This window comes from Chlamydotis macqueenii, chromosome 11 (genome assembly GCF_036417535.1).
Source record: "Chlamydotis macqueenii isolate bChlMac1 chromosome 11, bChlMac1.mat, whole genome shotgun sequence".
Taxonomy (NCBI): Eukaryota; Metazoa; Chordata; class Aves; order Otidiformes; family Otididae; genus Chlamydotis; species Chlamydotis macqueenii.
Window position 1 is genome coordinate 21,764,906 of NC_141566.1, and position 25,343 is coordinate 21,790,248.

General features: G+C 50.6%; 1 protein-coding gene across 6 annotated transcripts in view; it reads right to left on the reverse strand.

Moving 5' to 3' along the window:
- Positions 1 to 25,343, reverse strand: part of EDA (ectodysplasin A) — a 63,872-nt gene that overhangs the window by 12,297 nt on the left and 26,232 nt on the right. For all 6 annotated transcript variants that reach the window (XM_086756545.1, XM_086756543.1, XM_086756542.1 and 3 more), the window contains exon 2: positions 14,716 to 14,821. In XM_086756545.1, coding sequence (XP_086612671.1) covers positions 14,716 to 14,821 — 106 coding nt within the window. The remainder of the gene's footprint in view (positions 1 to 14,715; positions 14,822 to 25,343) is intronic.

Below are 25,343 nucleotides of genomic sequence, written 5' to 3' on the forward strand. Positions count from 1 at the left end.
ATTACAACACACGCATCTGTTCCCGGCACGGCAGAGAGAGATGTTACGGGCTCGGCAAGCGAAGCTTTCGACAAACACAGAAATACTCCTGACATGAAAAAAACCCCAGTATTGTCAGCCTTGGGAGCTTCTGGGGCGCGGGGGTTTGCATCTGTTCCTCTCCCAATAGGAGGGGGGGGGTAGTTTGATTGGAACGGGGAGCCACAAGGCTCAGCCGAAACACCGGCCCACAGAATTCTCCTCATTTTTGCTCAAAATGGCAAACTCGTCGGACCTCTCCCAGTTTAGTCTGAAATGGTGACAAAGTCTCTTACCGAGTCTGAGAAGCAGGGCTCCACCGAAATATCAGACCTACATTTCCCAAGACGTAGATGAGGAGCAGGAAAAAAAAAAAAACCTGCTTTCTGAGATGCTTTTCTGAGGCCACACCCCAGTATTTAACGCAGAAGTTGAATGCATGACCTGCTGTGAGCTGACGGAGCAGGTTAAATCCCAACAAGTTAGGCAAGCGTAAGCCTTTCCTAGAGCCTTCTCCTGCTCCGTCAATCCCACCTCGCTGTCCCGCTCCTCCTGTGGAGAGGCTCCTGGCCTCAACGCCTTTCCCGCTCCCTTCGTTTATTTAGCGTAGTTTCACGGAGGCCATTAGTGCCTTGATGCCAAGGAAGGTCTATGGGAAGATACTTTTTTGTCGCTCCAAGACGCAGACTACGGGCATGTGCGCATCAAAAGCCTTGCAAAAACCCCAACTTACAGGATACGTGCTGCTGCTCTGGGGTCCACAAGACCTGCCATCTTCTTGTAGAAGGAAATTACCTTGACTGGAATTCTCCAGTGATCAACGCTGTCCCGTGAATTCCTTGAAGTATCTGTTAGGAACCTGCTAGAGGTCAAGCTCGTGGTCTGCACTGCTGGTATTACACGCGACAGCTCCCCAGGCATAGCTGGTTTTCTCCGTACATGCTTGCGCTCGACTTTTGTACTTCTTCCCACCAATCCCACCTATCTCCCACCTCCTTTCCGCACGCTGTCTGCTTGCATTTGAGGTCGAACCAGACCCCAGGCCTAGGGAACTCCATCCCCTTCTACATTTCCTGTCTTTCATCTGGAATTAAATTTATGCTTATGCTCTAATCTGTCCTTGAAGGAGCTGTCAGCTCTATTCAACCCTTCGTTTTAGCTTTGCCTTGCAGAGGAAGAAAAGTTGACAAGAGCGGTTAATAGAGAAGAAGACCAGGACATCAGAGAGGACAGGCTGGATGCTCTGAAGGTTACAAGAATCAGCATGGAACAAGATTCAATCATACAAAATGCACAGTCCGATGAATTATATCTACAGGGGGAATAATAAACCGTTCTGCCGGATGGCGGAGCTCCTCAGATGGAGCTGCAGAGGACACCGTCCGCACCTGCTGACTTGCTGTCACGCAGCCAGGAAAGGCAGAAATGCAATCCTAAACCGGATCAGTCGGAGCAGCAACGCTGCGCCCTGAGCTTTCGAAGACCCTGGCTTTGAACAGTGCTCGAGACTTAGACTTCTCCAAAAGCTCATTTTCCACATCTGCTGGGAAAATAAAAGGTAATGAAAACAGAAGAAGAGGGAACATAACACCAGAAAGAGTGGCAAACTTCGAGGGAAAGGTACAAGCAGGAAAATCCAGCTCTGTATGAAAACCAAACAGCCACCCTGGGAGCCTTCTGCCTGGAGAACCATCCAGCGGGGCATCTGCAAGGGGAGGGCTCCAAGCGATGCCAAGCCACTTCTTCCAGCAGAAGCACTACGGCCACGGGTTTTAGCAACGAGCCGCTTCAGAGGCAAACTTCTCACCTAAGCTAAAGAAAATATTTGCAGCAGATAAGCTTTTGTTGGGTAGAACCACAGCTGGGGCCCAGCAAGCAGCAGAAGACATCTAACCGTGCTTCAGGGAGCAGGTTCCAGCCCCCAGCTCCCGCAGCCCTCACATCTGCTGGATCCTTTCCAAGGGCTTCAGAAAAAAACAGATGGTGATGCAACTCGAGGATATTACATATGACATGTTTTCCCTTATAAAGATTAATAGAGTTTGCTTCCCCCCTCCCGCCCCGATTTTTCTTTCTGCACGCTACACACTGCTGTGATTTACCATAAAAACAAAAATATCAAAAACTTCTTTAGGACATATGCTGATATAAATAGCATGTTAAAAAAACCCTGCGTTCTCTTATTAGTTGTGCGTGTGGATTAACAAGAAATAGTTTAAATTCCTGCGAAACAGTTCAAACTGGTTTTACTGATGGGAACAGATCTTTGCAATTACGCTTATTTTATATAAAACCCAGGGAAGGCTGACCATCATAGAAATCAAACAAAGGGCGAGCACCTAGGACGGCTGCTGAGCTCTCTCGAATTCTCAGTTGCCAAGAGCAGAACAAAGCCAACCAGTGCCACTACCATGCTCTAGCAGTGTCCATGTTCAGCTCAGAACAAAGACATCTACTGATGCCTTCAAGGTGTTCGCCCAGTTTCGGACAGGTACGCTGCAGCAACCACCACGTCCTCCGTAGGCTGTGCCAACTGGTTCTCAGCACTCACTGCCCACCCCTGGGATTACTAAGGTCTCCTTTTTCTATTTTCCCAGCACTAAGTTATCACGGTATGTCATCGGTCTTCTTATCTAAGCACGGCTCTGGTTTGGGGGAGATGTAAGACCGGATAATACATCTGAGCCGTCTCCACGTTACCATCACCACTCTGCCCACGAGCGAGGAGAAGATGGAGGTACTGAGAAGTTATCCTCATCCCAGGTTACAAACAGCATCAGAGACAAAATCTTGATGTTTAATGAGACGTTAGTGTCCTCCAGAAACACCACATCACTTCTCACTCATTCATCAAATAACCATAAGGTGACCTGAAGTCATTAAATCCACAGCTCCTTTCAAGATGAAGATCTAATTCTGAAGACGAAAACAGGAGCAGGGAGCTCTATGTGACTTCACACACACATTCTCAAAACTGTATCATCTCGTGTGCTAAAATAAAAATTAAATTGCATCTTTTTCTTTGAAGTATGAGCTTCTGGCTGTAGTTGGAAGAAGAATACTAGATTTAATGACTGCTCTTCTCAACTGCTATGGAAATTTGGGCAAAATGTTTTTCCAAACACTGCTAACCATCTGGTTTAACAAAGAGCCCACTTGCTAAAACTCAGACAAAGCTCTGAATACTGCCCAAATCCACCAGCAGCTTCTGGAGAATAGGCAGCCAACAGGACTTGAAGTGAGTTGGGATTAGTCAGGATATCGTTATTAATGGAGTTACTGAAACACGTACGGGTCCTGGCCAAAACGAAGTTATTCTCCTTTTGCACGCAGGGATTTTTTTTTTCTCCGAGGACCCTGGGTTGTCAATAAACACAATGCACAAAGGGAAGAGGAAAAACAGAAGCTGACAACCAGACTCTGTGACGCAGCAGATGAGCGTCGCAGGACTTGAGCCTCGCTAACAGTCGGGTTACCGTTCAACCCGACTGCGCAGGGCGTTTCCATCTCCCACAGAAAGCTCTGACCACCAAGCGCCCTCCAGCAGGGAAGCTTCCACCTCCTCTCCGGGAAGGAAGTTCTCTGCCACCTGGGGCTTCCTAAAAAAGAGGGGCAAAGCAGGAATTAACCAGTCAACTTCCACAGCCATCGAGACCAGAAGGAACCATGATGATGATCAAGTATTAAAGAAGTCCGACCCATTAAGCCTCCCATCAGCCCCTCTATCTCTACAGTTGGACTCGATGATCTTAAAGGTCTTTTCCAACCTCAATGGTTCTATTTGACCAATACTAACGGTGGGGGGATGGGAGAGAAAGAAAAGCTCAAGCGTTGCTTGAGATTCCAAGTGATGCAGACTCTACTGTCTTCTCTGATACAAGTTGTCGCAATGAATAATAAAAACCCCTCCGCTCTAATCAAACCTCCGAAACCCAGATTCCTTTACAGAACTGGTGTAACGATATTTACTTCATTCGCAGGGGTACGAGATATGTAAGGCTTTTCAAATATTTTTAAGTGCAGCGTTATTAATGCCAGACCATGGTGGAGTTGGGGAAAGAAGGATGTTAGCTCCCAAACACATGCTTAATCTAGAACACGTGGGTTTGGGGGAGGTTTGGAACCAATATGTTTTCAACATTTTCAGGAAATTTGGTCTATCCAGATGAAAGCTTCTTGGACCCTACTGAAATATCAGCCAGGGATACAAATGCTGAAACAAGATGAATTTTTTCCCCTCCCTGAAAGAGAAAATGCTTCTTCACCCATTCCAGAGGAAAAGGCAACACATCTTGAAGAGCAGCTTTGGTATTATTACTCCAGAATATTCAGAGATTACGATGAATTATAGACCTAGGAAAACATCCTAGAAGTAAAACACACCGTGCGCTACTCAGAAGTTCTGACGTGCCTTGCCAGGGTGTTTTTTGGGGGAGTGGGGTGAGGAAGGGAGGCCTTCTGCAAAGTGTGGAGGGAAGAAGCTGCCCACAATTACAGGCAGGATGGCTGAATCCAAGTTCGGATGCGGTGTCCCCGGTACAAGGCTAGTACTAATTTAAATCAACCGGAACATAGTGAACACGTTATGTAACAGAACGGGGAGCTCATGGTACAAAGTGGGGGATATATCAATACGGAAGGCAGAGCCCAGGGCCGTTCAGTTCTTGCTCAGCCACCAATGTTCCTTCTCTCTCTGCTTTCGTTTCAATTTTGTTTTAAAGTCTTCAAAATTCATGCGTGAACACAGTCCCCTTTAATTGTTTTTTTTCTGGTCGAGATGTTCCATGACGGCATCCCATAAAACAGTGTTCCCTCCTTGTCCTTCACCTAACGGCATCTTCCTTCCACGGCAACACCACGAGTCACGCCTGGAGGACATCCCAGCCTGCTGCTCTACCTTCACCGCACTTAAACTCTGCGCACAGAAGAAACACAAGCCCTAAATTTCAGCAGGCCTTGCTTAGTGGTAGCCCTGTCACATTCTGGAGTTATAGGCTGTTAAGTCCCCAGGACTGTCCTGGAGCCAATTTAGAGCTGACCCTTCTTCTGATACCCCACCCCTGTCCTGAATTAAACTGCCAAATGCTCCAAGCCAGTCTCCTCCAGCCCGAGAGATCAAGAAGAGCTTGCAGCTCATTTTTGACTCTTTGGAGGCACTCCCTTGGCTACATCCACTTTTTGAGGCTATTCTTCAATCTCTTTTACAGACTTTCCACATGTCTCCCTGTGTCTCCAGGGGAAGCATCCTGCACTGAGGTCTCCCCCGACACTTCTGGGACACCACTGCTTGGCCAGGGCCCAAGAAGGGCTTGTGCATCAACACCAAAGGCTGAGAATAATTTCTCTTGTGGTGAGTTAGGTATGAGAACGGCTTTCTGCTGCCTCACTGCTCTTCTCTGAGCAATCTGGCGAAGGACAAGCCTCCATCCATGTGTCATCCAGATGATCAGATGCTGCTCCAGGAGCTCCACGGATCAGTAGCCTGCTCCCTCCCTATTCCTCTGATCCCGTACACCAGACCCCAGCTCAAGCCTATCAGTCTAAAAACAAACGGAGAGAAGTCACAGCTCACCCCTGCCTCATCTCTCGAGTCCCTGGAGCGACACTAGATGCCGGAGAGACGCAATCTCTCTTCCCCAGACAGCTTCAGGCTATGTAAGATCTCATCACGTAACAGGTTTTTTTTTGTTGTTGCCAAAGTGTGTTGTGTTTTTTTTTTTTTGTCCTGCCAATAGTCAGAGAGATTTTTGCCTGGTTTGACAATTAAAAGCCAGGACTCTTCACATCAGGGAATAAACTTGGTCAAGCGCATAAAGAGTGGGAGGACAGTTAAATGCAAAAATACAGAGAGACTGGCCAACAGCGACAGCAGGTTGCTATGTGCTTTATAGCAATCTTTAATCACATTAAAGGCAAAAAAAGTCTTTAGTTACTGCAGTTCAAGACTATCAGAACTGAAGGGTGTGCAAAAGAGACAGACCAAAGAGACCATCAGTCAACGACCTGTTCTACTGGGCCAGGTAAAGGTCCCTTGCTGAGCAACCACGCTCTGCCCCAGCTGCAGAGGGGCAAGGAGCAGGATGAATGCAATCGCTCTCATGCACTTACCAGATTTTTCCACCTGGAAAAGGATGGTGTGACTCACAGGTCACCACCAGCTGCCGTTTGAAGGGACCTGGGCTGGAGCACGTGAAGATCCACCAGCCCTGCGTTCCTCTTACGGGCTTTTTGGCACGAGGAACAACACAGGTGTGGGTCATAGAAGAACCAGGCTGGAACGGCAACCGTCTGTTAGGAGTCTGTCACCTCTGTCATTGCGTTGGTCCCACTCTGGGGGAGAGGGATGGGTCCAGTCACCTCCTGGGGTCCCCTCTGCCCTACATTACTCCATGACCTCAGCCCTGCTCCTCCAACAGCCAGAGCTCCGCTGAAAATCACCACTCGCTGCTTTCTCGAGTGCAGCAGAGGCATCCCTGCTGCAACAGGCATCTCCATCACTCGACATGACATAAAGAACAACCAGTTGATTTATTTCCTCAATCAGCCTACTGATACCATGAAGGCTTTAAAAAAAAAATACCCGGTCCCCACTGAGTAGGTGCAAGCACATCACAGCACAAATGTGCTCACGAACAAAGACAAAATCCTGCTCCCAATTAACTGCAGAGCCACTGTTGCTGGCACAGTAACACTGCACTGCCTTCTCAAAAGCACGAAAACCCCAGTCAGACATAAATCTCCACCCTCCTTTCCTCCGCTCCCACACAACCGGTCCCAGCCAAGTTCCCGGGGCTCACACCAGAACCTGTGGCCATCGTATTTCGTTCTCCGCACTCTCACTGGCTGTGGAAGAAGAATATGATGTGCCTTTTGTGTTCCTGCAGGCATTTAGGTTGGATTCCAAAGGCTGGATCTTTACAGCAGGGCTGACAAACAACATCACTATTTCGAATTGCAGTATCTCCAGGCTTTTTTTGGCTCGCTGGCTGGACTCTCAAGGCTCATTTTCTATACACCACTGCACCCTATTGCTTACTTTATCAATACCACATATTTGAGTTCAGCAATTTAAAGCGTAGTATTACAGCTGTGTTTTTATTTTGTTTGTTTTATTCGGTTGTTGCTTAACACAAAACACTCTGACATTTCAAGTCGCAGCCCACTAAGATAAACAACTAACATATGTCAGGAATTCCAGCAGAAATGATTCCCAAGTGGTGCTGCAGCAAGGGTTTAACCAAGCCTACGGAAGGCTCGCTTCAATTTTGGCTGGACGTTTCCAGCGCACCACAGCTCTCCATCACGAATCGAGGGCAGGTGGGAGGAAATCTCTTCGAGGAGCTCATCCCTGCAGAACTTTGCCTGTTTTTCCCCCTCCCGTTCATAATTCTGCCTAATTGGATGGAAAACCTCTGTGGTGTTGAGCAGCTGTTCGTAAACTGACGGTTTAATGACACGGAATAGCACGGGATCTCTATCCAAAGACGTATCTGCGTGCAAAGGCGCGTATTTATATTTGTATGCCTCTGAGGAGAGGTCTGAAGGAAACCCAGGAGACCTCACCACGCTTTGGGAAGGCAAGGTCAAGTCGCTGCAGCAGGCACGGCACAGCGAAGCACTGCCGGGCTCAGCCAGCTCCTCGGTTTATCCGTTCACAGCATTTCAAACAGATTAACGGACCTCGCCCAATCCTGCTCGTATTAACGAGCTCAGCCACGGACCCAGCAACGCTGCCACACAGCACGGCCAATAAAGCCCCAACGCAAACACGCGGTCGCCCTGCCTCATTCACAACTTTTTCCCCAAAGAGCTTCCCGGCGGCGGTGCTCCTCAGCTTTGTGCAAGCGTCCTTTTCTTACGGCTCGTGTAGCTGCAACCGAGAGGGTTTTAACGAGCGCCCAGACAGGCCGCAACTGAGGCCAACTTCACAATTCCCATCACCAGCGCAGCAGCTCTGGGTTTGGCCCCCAGGGACAGAAAAATCAGCTTATTCGGCAGAAGGCAGAGACACCCTGGCCGCTGCAGCGGGACCCTGAGCCGGGACTGCCGCTCCCGGCCGTTCGGAAAAGGGCGCGGGACCCAGCCCAGCACCAGCTCCTCAGCTTTTGTGCTCCAGCTGATCAGAGACCGGACGGGCTCGGAGCATGTGCTAAGCAAACTTGCGTCTGCCTGCAAAATACTCCGTGGACGCGGCCAGAGAGCCAGTTTGCTCGCAGAAATCAAAGCTCAGCTGCAAATACTTCAGCAAGACAGACAATGGAGCCTCTCATGCTGTGGGGAAGACATCACCAGCTACTAGTAGAGTTCAGCGTTTACAACGCCGGGTGCGTGGCACCCGCAGTTCAGACGCACACACAGTTCAGATGCTCTCGCATTCCTGGCCGGCTGGAACATCTGTTCTCCTCTCATTAGCCCCGGCCGTGTTTTGTAACAGCAGAAACTATCTGAGATTCCTGAACTTCAGTCTTTGACCCGAGGCGTTATGAAAGGCCCCGGTTTTCAGAAGTGGAATTCATACGGAATCACCAGTCACTTCTAATAACGCTGGGCCCTGCTCAACACGCAGCTGTGAAGAAAGCTTACAAGTCCAGTTCAAGTTTCAGCAAAGCCCGCTGAAGCGCACGGGGTAGGCTACACACTGAGGATCCACCAGGACAAAGAGCGGAATCAACACGAGCGAGGTGCGATTCTGACCAGAGAATTCCTTCTTGCGCCTTCTGAACATCCTCAGCATCCCAAAAATCTTCCAGTGGTAGCCCCACCGCTTTGTCTGGACCAAACAGGAGGTCCCAGGGGAGGACACACACACACACACCCCAAAGCAGCTCTATGGATGGAACAGATCAACAGCACCTAATCACAGCCTGAAAATACTAAAAACAACAAAGCAGGGTTTATTTTGGAACAATCCAGATCATAACCGGAAGGGCTGGTGACGAAGACAGGAGGCAAATGGAGGCTGCATGTGGATCAGGACATGTCGACCATTAGCCCGTGAGCCCTGTGACCCGGAACAATTCCTCATTGCGGCCGCCACACAATTCGGCCTGTACGTCTCCCAGCGAGTTAATCGCTTTCAATATTTAACATCCAGTTGGGTACCAGAGTTCACGAGGAATCCTGGACCCCACCTGTTCCCAGACCCTGGTTCCTTCTGGCTGGCTGACGCAGCACATCCTCCTGAAAACATCACCCTCCAGGCACACTGCAGGAACGAACCTCGCCGCTCAGGCTTTCGGCATTACGCTCTTTCTAGGTGCAGAAAGCGACTCCAAAATCTTTAAGCACATTGGCTGAAGCTTAGGTGTTAACACCTCTGCTTTCCCAACGCGCTCGGGCTCCGTGGAGCTTCCCTCAAACTACGTCTTGCCTGGGTACCTACCACACCATGCTGCGGGATGACAGACGGCTGCCGATGGTTAGAAACAAGCACAGGTACGAGACCGTGCTCTGAAATAAGTCACCTACCTATCACTGCGTCTTCACGGCTGAACGGTGCCCGGGGTACAAGAGCTCACACAGACACCTGCCTTGTTACAAGCACAGGAATAACACACGGATACGGATCTGTAAACGAGCTGCAATCTTAATTTTACCACAGTACTGACAGTAATGTCACAGGAAAGGGACAGAGATTGTCCACGAAGATCCAGATGTTGTCTTCGTTCCCCTCTTCTCCCATTTTGGGGGAAATCACAGAGAAATTCTCGGGGAAATCAGTAAGCGCAGGCCCTTTGTGGTGAGCCGGTCTTTCGGGACCGTCCCCTGCGCTCCAGTAACCAGGAAATGTTCTGTATTTACTGCGTGCTCATCACCATGGTTTCGGAGCACAATAAGGCTCTATCGCCCTCCATCCATCTGCGTTTCTGGGAATGCCTGGGCTTTGGGGAATTGCACGGGGCCGACACAAAGACTCCGATTGTTCTGGAGGCAGAGGGACGAACCTGCCCTTTCCAAAGGGGAGGAAGCCGGCAGGAAAAGTCGCTATTGTGATCGGGATATAAAAAAAGAAAAAGCCCTATTGCATGGTCAGCGCTGCCAGGTCGGGAGGAGGGGACGGCTGGGACGCGGCACCTGCGGAGCGGGGCTGCCAGTGGGAGCGGGGCTCCGGTGTCACCCACCTGCTCAACCAGCATCGAACCCATCCTGAACCCAGCGATCCGACAGTAACAGAGGGGAACTCCGGATGAGAGGGGATCGAGACGAGCTTCTGCTCTCCCAGGATTTAATTTTCGTTTCAACATAAGCCATTCGCAGCGCCGAAACCCCCGCGTTCTCATCGAGGACTTTCCTCGGCGGCAAGGACTGCCAAAGTAGTAGGAACCAAATTGTTGTCAGCTTAAGGACAGCCATCTGCTCAGCCTCTCCCCAGCTGCCATGCTCCAAAGCACAGGACGGATAACAACCACTCATGTTTCTCACCAAGCTCAATATGAAAAAATCTAGGAAGGATTAAAAAAAAAAAAAAAAAACAACAAACAAACAACCAAACCCCAAACCAAAAAGCAAAAAACCAAGCAAACCAGGAAAGCAGCACGGCAGGGATCTAACTAGGAACAGAGATGAAAGTAGGAGAAAAAGAAACTAGTTTGTTGGGTTTTTTTTGTAAAACAATGTTTTTTAAAGAGTCCTATTGACATCTGCTTTGTAAGTGCTCTGTCATTATTTATAACCTCAAGAGCACGGAATTGTCTCTGTAGTTACAACCATGCTACTCCCATATTTTGGCTTTGTTAGCGAAGAGCCAGCAGCGTTTTTACTGGTGCTCTGGGAATAGAGATCTAACATTTCATACACAGTTTATTTAAAAGTGGACTAATTTAACATTCTTGATGGTTCCTTTTAGCACAACTGTTGCTAATTACCAGCCCCAGAATGATTTGTTAATCTGGAGGCAACAGCGGTTCCACAGCAGCATAAATACACCAAGACAAAAAGGAAGGAGGGGAAAAAGGCAAATAAAAAAAAAAAAAAAAAAAAAGAGATGCTGGAGCAGGTCAAGCTTTAGTGAACTAAAGCAAACGAAGCGACAGGTGGAGTCGGTAACACGGAGTAGAGCGAGCATCGTACAACGGAGCTGTAAAAGGGATAATTCTGGTCCTTGGGAAGCAGAAAAAAAATATAGCAGCAAGTTGTAAAGCTGTGCAATTGTTGGTTTTGGTGGCACGGACAGGAAACTGGCTTGGAAGATGATCTGTGCTCCTCAGGACTGGGCCAGCCTCAGCCTCCCGTCAATCCTGTCCGGCCGTGGCCCGGCAGAGCCCGGCGGGACGGCCAGCCCGCGGAGAGCGGGGCCCGGGAGGCCCCTCAGCCTGGGACACAGCCTTGTCGGGTTTAATTGGTTCCAGGACCCTGCGCGTGGAAGGACACAAACAAAAATTAAGCAAACACGATCGTAAAACATGACAAGCGGGCAGAAGGACTGAAGCTGGCGTCCTCAGAGAAGTCCTTGAAATACCGGAGTCATAGTTTGAGGCAGCAGGATCCAACCGATAGCTCTGCACTATGGCACACTATTTTTGGGGGATTTTTCAGCAAGCAGCTCCGCTGCCCATGGCCTCCCATGTCCCATCCCCGCGGCTCTGGCACAGCCACGGCCATCGACCTCCCCGCGAGACCAGCTCTGACCTGTCTTAAAACCGCTTTTTTCACAGCAAAAGACTTGAAAGCTAATTTTCCTAAAAGAAAAAAAAAACCTTTTAGGAAAGGAACCGTGTTATCTTTGGTATTTATAAATCACAGAAGCCACTGTCGGCACCAGGATGAGCAGGACCCGAGCAGCAGGGGCAGGGGACGGAGCGGCCCCCCTCCAACCACGGCTTCCACACTGGGATCGCTTTGGTCTTTCACTGCATGTGTGAAAGGACTTGAAAGTTCATCAAATTAATTCCAGACAGATATTGCTGAGGCCTCAAGTGGAAAGCACATCTCCTTCCTTCTGGGAATTTATAGTTCATCCACTTTTATCTTCTGGAGGCTCTTTGGAGATCAAAGATTTGATCAACTTTCCCTTTGCAAAACCCAGGAAGAAAACGGTGTTATCAATACTGTGACATGATTTTATTTATTTTTTTTTAAAGATTCATTGCCCTCCTCTAAAAAGTAAGATTCCATTGCCCATCTCTAACAAGCAAGGTTCCCTCATGCAGGTCTAAAATAAACAGCACCAGTTACCCAGGAAAGCCAGGGTTAGGTTAAGTTACCCAGTTACCCAGGAAATTCATTTTACGGCTGTTAAAAGGTCAATCTCTACCCTGACAGCCTCCCCTCGTTAAATACTGCTCTGCCTGATAAAACCAAGATGGCCAAGTAACCGCCTGCGTCACTAAGAAAATGACCTGTCGCTCTGGCAATTTTCCCCATCCCCTCACCCTATGGGGTCAGACCCCCTAATTTACAAAAAAAACCTATATAATCAGTGGAAGGGTGCTGTGTTTCTGGAGTGACTCACCACTGATGCACAAAGGAAATCTGGGAAAGGACCGCAAGTGAAAGAAGCACGGCACGTTTTCACCTGGGCACCAGGCTGATGAGAAAAGCCCTCGTGAGTCGCCCGACTTTCAGCACCTATTTCTCACCGAGCGGCGATGCTCGGCACATCTGGCAGCAGGAAGGCAGCGCTCACGGGCGAGGCTCGTTCCTCCCAACATCTGCCCGCAGCACTCCACCAGCACCGCTCGCAAACGGTGGAAACTCGCTACATACACGAGCGACTCACGAAGCCGCGGGGCCAGATTGCGAGGAGTCGGCGCAAAAGGACTCGGATCCCGCCCGAGGCATCCGAGCACCAGAGCGGCACCAGCTCCAAAGCCGATGGACCGCATTTAGCTGGAATCACTCAGGGAGTCTGTATCAAATGCATCATACTTGTCAGCGTTTGGGGAGGAGGAATCCAGGGAGTTTCACACGGCTCTTTCTTGGAACAGAGCCACGGGGAAACGCTTTTCCACTGTGAAACTGCGAAGGCTTCAGGGAAGACGGGAAACTCACGGAGCCAGAGAGGAAAACTAATGATAGCCGAGAGGTTTGTAACGCGGTCAGGGCTTGACAAGCTTAGCAGGCTCCACGCCACACACAGACCACTACTCCATTATTTCCGTCCCTGCTTTCCCTGGCATCCAGTCTCCCCTCCGTATAAAAACGGACCCGGGCTCTTCTGCAGTAGGAAAGCGCAGGAGCTCTAGCAGGAGCTCGACACAGGAGGCAGTCCTCACGTCTCAGTGTAGCTAGACAACCACAAAAAGACAGCACTGGAAGTAGAATTCCTCATACTGAAACCAGGCACGATTCAGGCTGGGGGAAGGGACTGAAGGTGAAGTAATTTTTAATCATTTTGGTATTTATTACTGGGGTTCTCAACAAGAGTTGAGAGCAGTTTTGGTCGCAGTACTTGCCCTTAGCTATGCTCTACCTAAAGATTTTGGTACCCCAGTAAACCGAGCTTCCCCACAGCAGCCCAGGTTGCCCAGAGAGGCGGTGGATGCCCCATCCCTGGAAACGTTCCAGGCCAGGTTGGCCGGAGCTCTGAGCAACCTGATGTGGTTGGAGATGTCCCTGCTCCTTGCAGGGAGGTTGGACTGGGTGGGCTTTAAAAGTCCCTTCCCAAATGATCCTGTGATTCAATGACCCTCACAGCCCGGCTCCTGCTTGTGCCACCGCATCCTCTGCGCCAGCTCGGCGCCTTCGCAGCCGTCAGGAACGGCCTCCGCCTCCCAGAACTTCCCAGATTAAAGACCAAAACGCTTTAAGGAAAACCCCTATCAGACAGTAGCTAGTTGTAATATTTAGTACTCGCAAAAGGTGCACGCACAATGGATCACGGTACAGCCTGTCCCATCACGGAGCGGGTGGTGGGACCATCCACGCAGGTGCACTGTCAGACACCAAGACTAAAACCAACCAGAAGGTCTGGTACCAGACACAAGAGAGGCTCCCTGGTATCTGAGCACAGGGGAGCAGGACGCGTGGAGGATGATGCTCTTGCCGAGGACGGCGATGGCAGAGGCAAGCGGCAGCTGCTGCGCTGCGGACCAGGAGGACAGACGGCACTGTCGCAACAGGGAGGTCTCCGCTACCGCCCTGGGCCAATGAGGAAGCCTTGATGCCCCCGGGGTTTGTATCACACATCCACATATTTATATTTAGCAAACTGGAGATAAATAATTTTGATTTTTGATACCATTCTGCTCTTTTAGTACAAGCTCCGTACAACCCTGACTTCCCTTCCCATGGGCTCTGAACCCACCTGAGGCCCCTCCGCTGCACTGCGAAACCCCGTTAGAGCCCAGTCACCATTCCGCTCGATGCAGACGTTCAAGCTGTTTGTTAGACCACACATAGCTACTTGATGGTTTTCAGCAGAGACAGGTGTACAGAACAAAAAATACAGGCACGTAAGTACGAACTGCAGCCTTAAATGAGCACAGCGCCTCACTATCAGAGAAGAAGAGCCAAGGATGAAATTACTAAGCAGCATTAACTTGCACAAAATCACTAGACCTACAGTTGCAGACACCAGAACTACCGGAATTCCTCATCTGGAAGGCAATCAAAACAAGACAGAAACTATTAAAAGCCACAGATGCCAATTTTTTTTCCCCACATACAGAATTTTGTACCGCGATCATAACCATGAGCTGAAAAAACCCGTCAGTTTTCCGCTTGTCTGCGCGAAGACAAGAACAAAGCGGGACTCACCGTCTGGCCCCTCGCTGCCTTTACTCCTTTTGTTTCGACGGACGCGTCTACCTTCTTCTCCAACATGCAGCTTTTCCTCAGGGTGGAAGAAGTTCAGCAAGGCCAGCTGGAAGAAGGAGGACAAGTTTAAGCATCTTTGGCAAGGACGGCTCAGCCGAGCGGGGAGATCGGAGCCGGAACGTCGGATCCTTTCCATCCGGGATAGCTCCTGAGCTGAGGGGGAGACGCGGGATGGATGCTCAGCTCATCACAAGGAGCTGTGTCCCCTTGGATGCAGTCTAGGATTTGGGAAAACTGAAACTGAAGGGTTTTGAGCACCTCCTGGGGCACAGGGTGTGCAGGGACAGGGACGCAGGCGGCGGCGGGGGAGATCTATAGCTGGAAATAATCAAACGCCCCAAATGCCGACGCGATCATTTCTAATTACTCTCTGCAAAGCTTGCTCAATCCTGGAGCTCTCTCACCAGTATTGCTCACTGCCAGTAAGATTTTCCTCTCTCAAGCTCTCTTCGGCAAGGCTCATTAGCTACTGAGATTCAAAGGTCTTCAGGGACCTTTAAACCCAATTCAGCACACCACATAAATTAACACTTTAAACCTAGGGCAAGCACATCTTTATAACACCATTCTCGCCAAGAGGCAGAAATTTCATGTAGCAACCACTTACTCATGAAAAAATAGTCGCTGCATTAAAAACTCTTTGACAGTCAGTAAATCAACATCCCTACCCAGAAACTGGAATTTCGGTTTAGAAACCTCACCAGTGCTCCCAGTCACCCCAGGGCGCGGCAGCTCATCACCGGCGGTGTTTCCCCCAGTTATATTCCACTTCCTAAAATAAGGAATTTCACGAAAGACGAGTTAGCAGCCAAACACCTTGTTCTGCGCGGGACCGTGCCCGCCCAGGGCGGCTCTGACCAGGCTGGGGTTTTCTTTACGCTGCAGAAACCCGACGGCAGGTATTTAAGCCACAGATACGCACGCCAGCCAAACGCAGCCTACGAAAAGAACAAAGAGGCTTCAAAAAAGCAGCACCAAGGGGTATCAAGCGTGTGAGAGCAAAACCTGCAGCACGGAAAGCATCTTTGAGATGGCAGAGAAGAATAAACGCAGCTCTGCGTTTACTGCCGTCCCTGATGTTTCGTCATTGCAGTGATGCCGCGTCCGAACGGACCCCGAAAGGCTGCGGGATGGCCTGGGACCAGCTCCCCCCAGCCTCACCGCACGCCTGGTTTTGCTTTCAAACACACCTACAAAGCAGCAAGGAGAAGCCAGCACTTCCTAGGGAAGGGCAGCCACAGCGTCGGACGGAGAACCGAAGGCTCTCATTTACTACAGGTCTTTGCAAAGGGGAGCAGGACCCCTCCACCCATCTTCCCTCACCTCCCGCATCCCACCACGCTGACCCGGCCAGGAGCGCAGGAGCGGGATGCTCCGGCGGGTACCACCAGCACCCTCCCCTACCCCACACAGCAGGGCAAGGGATGAGCAAAAAGTGAAGGGTTTATTTAAAACCACGTATTTAACTCAAGTTGAAACACTGTAGAACTAATTGGAGGAACAAATAGCATTATAATTCCGGTTAAAACCTCAATGAAGTCACCAGCGCTGCCTTTGAATGCTGTTATCTCTTATCTGAGCTTTACAAAACAGCCAAAAGCAAAGCCCTGAAAACGAAGCGGTGGGGAGCCGGCCCGTTACGACGCGCAGCCTCCCGCTGTAATCCCACATCACCTTCGGCCAGGTGGCACACGAGCGGCTCCCAGCGCTGTCTTGAGAAGATCCGGTAACGGCACGACCCCAACCGTGCCAGCACAAACAGGTTTCCTCTCCCTGCCGTCACAAACAGCTTGAACACAACGCCCAGGGTTCGCGAAGCTGCGGCAGAACACGAAGCTCACCCCGTGCTGCCTCCTCCTCCTCCACATCTGGGCACTGGCGCAGCGACCGGTGACAAACGCGGGGATCTCTTTTCCTGCCAGGTACGAGCTGGATCCTCGCCTGCCGCCCTCCCGCCCATGCTGTAAAGAAACAGAGCGACGAGCGGGCTTGGAATAATCCAGAGCAGTTTCACCTGGAAAATCCCACGGATTTGGGAAGGATGAAACACCCTGAGCTCTCATTCTGATGGACGGGTTTTGTCGTTTTTAGTGCAACAATCTCTCGAGAGACCTGAAAGCTTTTCCCAGTCTGAACAGAACCGTTACGTTCCCCTGGGAAGGGGAAACACGAGGGATCCACACTGTTTGTTTGTTCTCCCGGACTGTTGAACAAAACAACCCTTCTGTTTACAAAACCTTGGTCAGCATGAACAGCAGCGTGAAACCTTGGATTAAAAACAAACAAAAAAAAGACCAAACCACAAATTCAAATTACGGCTACCAAAGTGCATCACCCAGCTGGGCCTTCCTCCTCCTCTTCCTCCCACTACGGATGCCGTCAGCGCAGTCCCAGCCCTCCGTTGCCACTTCCACAAAACCCATGCTGGAAAGCACTGAAATTGGGACCGGCCCCTTGCCCCTGCCCTGTCCCCATCCCTGGGCTCCTCCTGACCCCCCAAGCAGCAGCTCAGCTCCACCACGTCCCTCCCAAGCCAGGGGACACTTCCAGAAGCCATCACGAAGATGGCGTACAAAGTTATTTTTCCTTTTTAAATAAAGACAAGTTCTCAAACCTTCATAGGGTCACAGAATGATTTGGGTTGGAAGGGACATTTAAAGGCCATCCAGTCCATCCACTCACCATCCACACCTTCCACCAAGACCAGGTTGCTCAGAGCCCCGTCCAACCTGGGGTTGAGCACTTCCAGGGACGGGGCATCCACCACCTCTCTGGGCAACCTGGGCCAGCTTCTCACCACTCTCATCCTAAAGAGTTTCCTCCTTATATCCAGCCTAACCCTGCTCTCCTTCAGCTTAAAACCCTTGCCCCTTGTCCTGCCACCACAGACCTTGGTAAAAAGTCCCTCTCCATCTTTCCTGCAGCCCCCTTTAGGCGCTGGAAGGCCGCTCTCAGGTCTCCCCAGAGCCTCCTCTTCTCCGGGCTGAACAGCCCCAGCTCCACCACTCTGTTCTCACTCAGGTTTTATTCTTCCATCACACATCACCGATCCGCCAGAAAAACACTAAATATCCCGTGACCTTCAGCCTGGCAACGGGCACGAGTGGTGTGAGCAATAAAACAGGAGTTGTCTGTCCTAGGGATTGCTTCCACAGCTCTTCTAATTACGCCATAAACGGCATTTAACCTACGGGGAGCAGCGCACAGGGTTCAAAGAGGGAGGAGGAGCTGCTCAGGGTCGCTCCTGGAGCGCAGTGGCAGGGTGAAGGCCGGCCAGGCGCTCGCCGCCCATCGCTGAGCCCCGCTCGCCCGCCAGCTCCCTGCGCCGACGAAGGCCAAGCTCCTCTCCCGTGACTCAAGGGCTCCGTTGTTCCCGGGGCCGCAGCTGCAGGAGGTCGGGGGACACTCGGCCGCCGGGTCACCCCGGGAAGGGCCGCGCTGTCCGGCCAGGGATCGGCAGCTGGCACAGCTGCGCCGGTCGGAAGAGCGAGCGATGCTTTTTCCATTCACTGCCCCCTGAGAGATGATGAATATATCCACTCGGAGCTCTTGGACTCCACAACTTTTGGTCTGGACGGACGGGTGCATGTTCTCGTGCCTTAAATTAAACTCCTCTACTCCCCGTTATTTGGTGCGGCCGCAGCAAGGGAGAGGGCTTGCAGCGTGGAATGAGCAGATGTTTGCCACCCATCTAGCAAAATGCAGGCACACAGACAGATGCAAAAGGAGAAATAACCTTCAGCAAAATGCTGCTGGCTGGATGCTAATGCAGCGTTATGACACGGAGGTCGCTGAAAGCCACGCTTCGCACGTCTGGCAAACGTGTTGAGCGGCAAAAACGGCTTCCGCGGGCTCCCTCCCCGCGCAGGGAGCAGAGCCACGGGCCGGGCAGGCGTCTCGGCCAACCCGCTGTGGCCATTCCCGCGGCTGAACACTTCCCAGCATTTTAAAAACACCCAGAAGCATTTTGCACAAGTATCAGCTGCATCCTTTAGGAAAACGTGGAGCAAACAGACTCACAGGGCTCGTAGGGGGGCTCACCCGCTACGTTCGGTGCCCCACGCTCGCCCCCCTCATCACGGCTCGAGATTTGGACGTGCAAGACCCGGACCTTCACCGTGCCCCGGAGATGAGATGCTGGAGCTGGTGGAGCGGGACCAGGAGCGTGGGTGGCCCCAGCCGGGGGGTGATTAGGTGGGGCGTGGTGCTAACATGTGCGCTGGCCGAGCCTCCCGCACCGCGAGGCAGCCAGGGCAGGGCTGCAGCACCCATCCCATGCGGAGGTCAAGAAGAAATCGCTCTCCTGGTCCATCACTCACCGAAACTCCTCATCCTCGAGGTCACGGAGAATTGGTTCTCTCAGCCTCCGCGCTTGTAGAGCAGCCCAGGGAGCACACACCTGCTCCCAAAAAAAATAAGTTGGATTTTCTCTGCACTTACGCAACAGCAACAGAAAAGTTTGGAACAATCACCGTTTTCCTCTTCCCCCAACCCACAGCCCTCGGATCACCTTAATTTTAGAAACACGGTGTAAACCCATTATGACTCCATGCTTCTATTCAAGAAAATCACTATAGGATGCGAAAAGGTCAGAAAGCCGAGAGAGGCAAAATCCCCGGGGAAACCGCACCTCAAAATAACCTGCGAAACAATGGTAAAGGCACGCCTCACCACAACGAATCCGCTCTACCTTGGTTTCGCTCAGCAAAATAAGGAAAAACAAAGGCACGCAGACAAAAGCGCTGATTTTCTCTGCAGCCGCACGCAGAACCCGCTCTGGAAAGGAGGAACAGAGCTGCTTTGGGATGGCAGGGGAGCACAGCGGGAACCACCAGAATAAATCTGGTTTGTATGGACAGACGTTCCACACTCCGCAGAAGCAGGAATAAAGAGACGTGCATATATATATATATATTTTTTTTTTTTTTTTTAAGGTACCATAAAATAGGAAGCTCTCTTCAAGCTCAGATGTATCACGGAGTTACGGCTGGATACACAAACCACGTGCAATAAGAAAACCAGTGCTGGGACGCCGAAGTAACTGTTCAGGTTTGCACAGTTAATCGCGTCCCTCTGCAAATGCCTCAAATAACGAACACCCCTCAGAAACACTCTAGAGGAGTGAGGACCCTCCGCACACCAAGGGGACCTATTTCCACTGGTCAAACAGCTTGAAAGGCAGAGAAGCGGAAAAACACAACCCAGCCTACGCAGTTATGTACAAACGGCACATTTTTTCCTGAGGCAAAGCCAAGCTGGTGGGAAGAACCACCATCATCTTCCTAAACAACAGCAGAACTGGGAAAGGCACGCAAGTGTTCAGGTGCACAAGCCCCTTTCAGTGGAAAATGTATTCTCGCAAAGTCTGTCAGGGTTTATTTATCACCAACAAAACCCCCGAAGGCTTCTTCGCACGCCGTGTTACAAAGCTGGCTTCCGATTAATCCCGAGAAACGCCAGCTTCAGACCTCATCCATACACGCCACGCTCTCCTACCGCACAATATCTTAAAGCGCCAGAGAAAAAAAGGCATGAAATCATCATCCCCTGGCGTTATTGTTTAAGGGTATTGTTAAAGTCCAATTCCCCCCTCACTGGCAGCGCTGGAGCTGGTTACTGTGAGGAGGCCAGTAACACGAGCAGGCTCTTCAGCGGCGCTCTCTGCAAGCAGCACTGTTGTTTTTCTGAAGTTCAGCCGTCGGAGGTTGCGGTTCAGAGTAGCAGCTACTTGAATATCAGCCCCATTGTCCTCCATCAGAAATTCGCCTCTGGTAACACGTGGTGCAAAAAAAAAAAAAAAAGAAAAAAAATTAAGTGGATTATTTTTTTTTTTCAAATAGACTAGAAAGAAGCTTGGAGCTTTGCTTTATTGAAAAAAAAAAACCCATTCAACATATTTTAAGCCTTTTTTTTTTGTCATCTTTGCTTTTTCCTCATAAAAGTGCAAGAAGCAAAAGAGTAAACAATTCCCACTTCAACATGGCAAGAATTTATACGGGCTGTCTTGTCTGCGGGACAAGCCTCAGCCCTGAGCGCAGAGCTCCTGTACCGTGATAGATGCCGCCGGTCAGGACGTGCTCAGAGGTAGCGATGGAGAGGAGAGATTACGCTTTCCACAAGCTGTAGTTCTCGCATCCCATTTTCCTCCCCCCAGGCTGGTGTTCCCAGCCCAGCTTGGCTGCGTGCATCCTTTCCAGGAGCCTGGAGCAGGTTACACGCCATCCTCTGCAATTCTATAACCTTGGAAAAAAAGCCCCAGCGACGCCGAGGAGCTTGTCCAAAGCCAGGTGGGACGTTTGGGTTGATGGAGGGGCTGGGCTGCAACAGCATCGCCACCTCCACCCCAACACTCGTGAGGAACTTCAGAACGAGCAACGACCAGGGAGCCCAGCAAGTGTTTGGCCAGCAGAAAGCAGAAATGACGCTGGTTTCGTGGGCAGAGGTGGAGCAGGTCATGCCACGGAGCAGCGGCACCGCACCAGCTGCTGCCAGCGGGCAGGAGTGCCCGCCCCGGTAAATCTACGGCCCTTAACACGCCACCGCTACTTTTAAGAAATGAATTTGAGATGCATTCGATCTGCCGGGCGCTTCTGTCCCTGGGTTGAAAAACCTTCCCAAAGAGGACTGCGCAATCCCAGTTTTGAGAAGGCCAGCGAGTCACGCTCCCGGGTCTTCTAGGCACTGTGGTAACAGAAAATCATTAGAGAACAATAAACGAGGAGGGAGCATATTTTCCTAAGTTTTTATTGGTATTTTAACTTCATTACCCAGGAAAGCCACTGTATTTTTCAGCACAGAACATTAAATCCAATTGCCAGTTATGAGCTCAAGCCTCGTTACAAGCCGACGAACACAGTGAATTAATTGCCGTTGGAGGCTATAACACAACTCAGACTTTCCTTCAGACCTGACACCTTCCCAGGAACTTTCCTCGCCACTCCTCCTTCTCACGTGTTACAGAGCTTTACGTAGCGGTCCTCGATACACGACAGCACCGATCTTTCCACGCACGCCAAACTCCTGCGGCCGCGGCCACTAAGCCTTCCCTGCCAAACAGACGGCCTGCCCCAGCGAAGGGAAAGCAGAATGCGCATTAAATGCTTTAAAATCTCATTTGAACTTCAGTAGTAAAGTGGCTAGGTCAAACCGACCCACCGAGGCTACAGCTGCTCCGCCGTGTTTCCAGGCTTTACCCTGGAGGGAGAGTTTCACCCACAGCCATTAACGCACGAGCTCCATAGACGTCGCCAAACTTGAGGCTCGGGTCAAGATTAAAGCAGTTCTGGCCACCACCAATATTGAGCCACATTGGAGAAGAACTCCTCACGGTATTATTTTCATTATTTCCCACAGCAGGCACACCTGGGCTGTGGGTCAAGGGAACGAGAGGTGCCAACATCCACCTACAACATCCCCTGCTTCCACCTGGAAGCACGCAGTGCTGGCCACGGGTGCAGGTCTTCACCGCACACGTGGATGACTACCCAAGAACTTCACCCTGGCACGTCCAAAACTGAAGTCAGCCATGAGAGAAGAGACATCAACGAACAACTCCGCAAACAGTGGTGTTTTCTGCACTTTAAAAAAAAAGAATAGGATGCAAAAGTGAAAGGAAAACCCAATCCAACTGAGCGTACCACCTGCTTTTCACCTTCTATCAGCTCAGGGAACCTGCAGCAAATGCACTTAAACCCTGACAAGTAAGAACGTGGCAGAAGCAGCAGACAGATGGATCTGCTCTTCATGGGAGAAGGGAAGAGCGTAACTTCGGAGAAGGAAGGGCTCTGGCATTCCTCCAGCACAGGCAGAACAACCCGTACACCCCCGAGGAACACAGCTCCTGCCGCAACTCTCCATATAAAACTTGTTTCTGGCATAAAATGGAACCAGGTACGCAGCCCAAATCCCTGGGTTACACGTACTTCACAGCTTTAACTGGCCTTGTAGGAGCATCTAAAGAGCTAAAATTGACACCAAACCAGCATCACCTCAAGCCTAGAAGACCATGGCTTGGTTTACAAGGTTGTCTGCCCAAAAGCTCCTCTCAAGACACCCTTCCGTGGGGCGACCTTGGTCTGGGGGCGAGCTGGTGCCTCCCGTGAGGACGCTGGACGGAGGCGTGACGCCGCGGGCGCTGCAGACACGACCTTGGCAGCGCGTTCGCTACGCACGGCACAGAGCAAGGGCTGAGGTTTCCAATTTATTACACCTGTTGGCACCGAAAGGGAAAGCCAAAAACACAACCCAGATGTGAGGTAGAACAAGGTCAAAGCCGAGTCTAACACTCTGTATGAAGACACCTGCAGTAAATTTTTTAATGGCATCCAGAGGAAGAGATTCCTGCTGCAGGCTTCCCCGCCCAGGCACAGCAGACCCGCAGGAACCAAGCGCTTCCCTGGGAACATGCCGGTTAAAATGCTGAAAGTATCGATGTCCGTGCAAGGTAAGGAACTTAAATCAGTTCCTTTCGTCTCCCAAGGAAATCAAATTTAGCTGTGAACCAGCGCCAGACAGGGATCTGCTGTCTATTAGCACGAATTCTCAGTTTTTCACATTTTAATTAGCCTTCGTAGTCTTTTTCAGTCCCATTTTCAGCCAGCTGGGTTACGTCCCCCTCCAGATGGAGGTCACGGTTCCCTCTCCCGCATACCAGCAGCAATTCTTTTCTTATTTTAGCATTTATGCTATCAAAGCACCCGTGCACTTCTAAAAAGCACCGTGCACGTGTGCTTCAGGGGGAAACACCGTCAGCCCAAGTGACTCTGTGTTGGCCATATTTTCTCCTTTCGCCTGTTTCTCCATCTGCGCCTCTGCTCATGCGTTCTCACCACCTGGATCTTCTCCAGTAGAGCCAGGACAGCATGAGGTCAATAGCACAATCCCCCTTGAAGCCGTAATACCTCTTAAAAACCTCCTGAATCCAGGTGCTGCTCCAGCAAAGAGCTTCAGGGCTTTGCGGCTCTGCTTGGAGCACCTCCGTCACCCTGTGAAATAAAGAACTTGGATCTCTCCAGCTTGCAAAAGCTTGCCCTCAGCCACCCCTGGGTCTCCTCCTTCAGAGGAAGTTTCCCTTCGCTGTGTTTGAGAATGTTTTTCAGAGTACCTGGCACGTTCTGTGAGCCACGACAGAAACACTGATCTCATCCGGCTTCCACAACCAATATAACATGAACCGTAACGAGCTGGGGAGACCGTTCCCAGGAGATGCCGTGCTGCAGCGTGCTTCTCTTCCACCTTCAACTTGTACCACTTTCAGACGTTTCTTATGACACAGGAGCAGTGAAGTCCCAGCACCTCAGGCAGCTGAGAAGAACAGCTTCTAGAATGAACAGTCATCTCTCTTCTGAATCCCACCTCCACAGGCACCCACCCAAGGTGACAAAGCCACCTCTACTTACAAGAAGCGACCAACCAGCAGAAGAGACGCAACCAGATCCTGCTCCGGAGCTTTCCATTGAGAACATGGCTGCGGTACCTGAATCTATGACATTTTTCAGTTCTCTGGTCCTTGTCCTCTTATCTTTTGAAGTTCTGCACAAACCCACCGCTTGAGTTGCGGCAAGAACGGGTTGGATTCACTCGCTGAGATGATCCCTGCAGTAGAAAGTTCCAGCGTCTGACAGATGTTCTCCTGTAACGGATGAACTCATGCTTTCTCTGCAAACTTAATTCTGTCCTTGCTGTCAGACATCCACTCCTACCCTTTTTTGGGAAATCTTAAAAAAAAAAAAAAAATCTTCATAATTTTGAAATCTTTTTGTTCAGATAGATAAAAGTTTTAAAAACATTTTTCCTTGCTCCATAACAAAACAAAGGTTTCCTGCTAGAGTGCATTCTTCCTTTCAGCAGAAGGGTTTGAGATCCTGTTTTCTAAATCTGGATGTTAAAATCGGCCTTCAGCTATCATTAATTTTTATGACATTTTATTGGAAGAAGGAAAACGGAAGGGAAGGGAACAGGAGGAGGGAATCAAGTAATCCAAATCAAATAGTATTGAAAGAAAAACAAGTCCACTGTAAATGGAACATCCGTGAAATAACGCGTCCAGTATTACAAGTTCACTACGGCAACCGGGAAATAACGCTCACCAAATGATTGCATGTGCGTTTCAGAGATGCTCAAGCCCTTAACGAACGGTGAAAGCTTTCCGTGCCGATCCCCTCACCCACAGGAACACACGATATCCTGACGGGAGACAGCGGCTGCCAGGTTACTTCTATAAACTTAATCTGTTCAAATAAATTATGCTTTGTTGCCTAATTAATCAGATCCACTGCAATTAGTGTCAAAGGAGACGATGATCTCACGCAAACAGGATTAAAAGCTCGGAAAGCGCTCGTTTTGTTTCAGGGCACGGCGATGCGAACAAGTCACCGCAAGGCAGAGGCGGGGCGCGGCGCCGCGGCGTGCCAGCGACGCGCCGTCCGTGAGGGGATTGCAAAACGCCGGATCCCGCAAGGACAGCGGTGCAAACCGGCACTCGTCGGAAGCAAACAGGGCACGGGAACAGGGGAAGGAGGGGATGTCCCCTGGAGCCCCAGCTCTGGAAACAGGGAGCACTCAGTGCA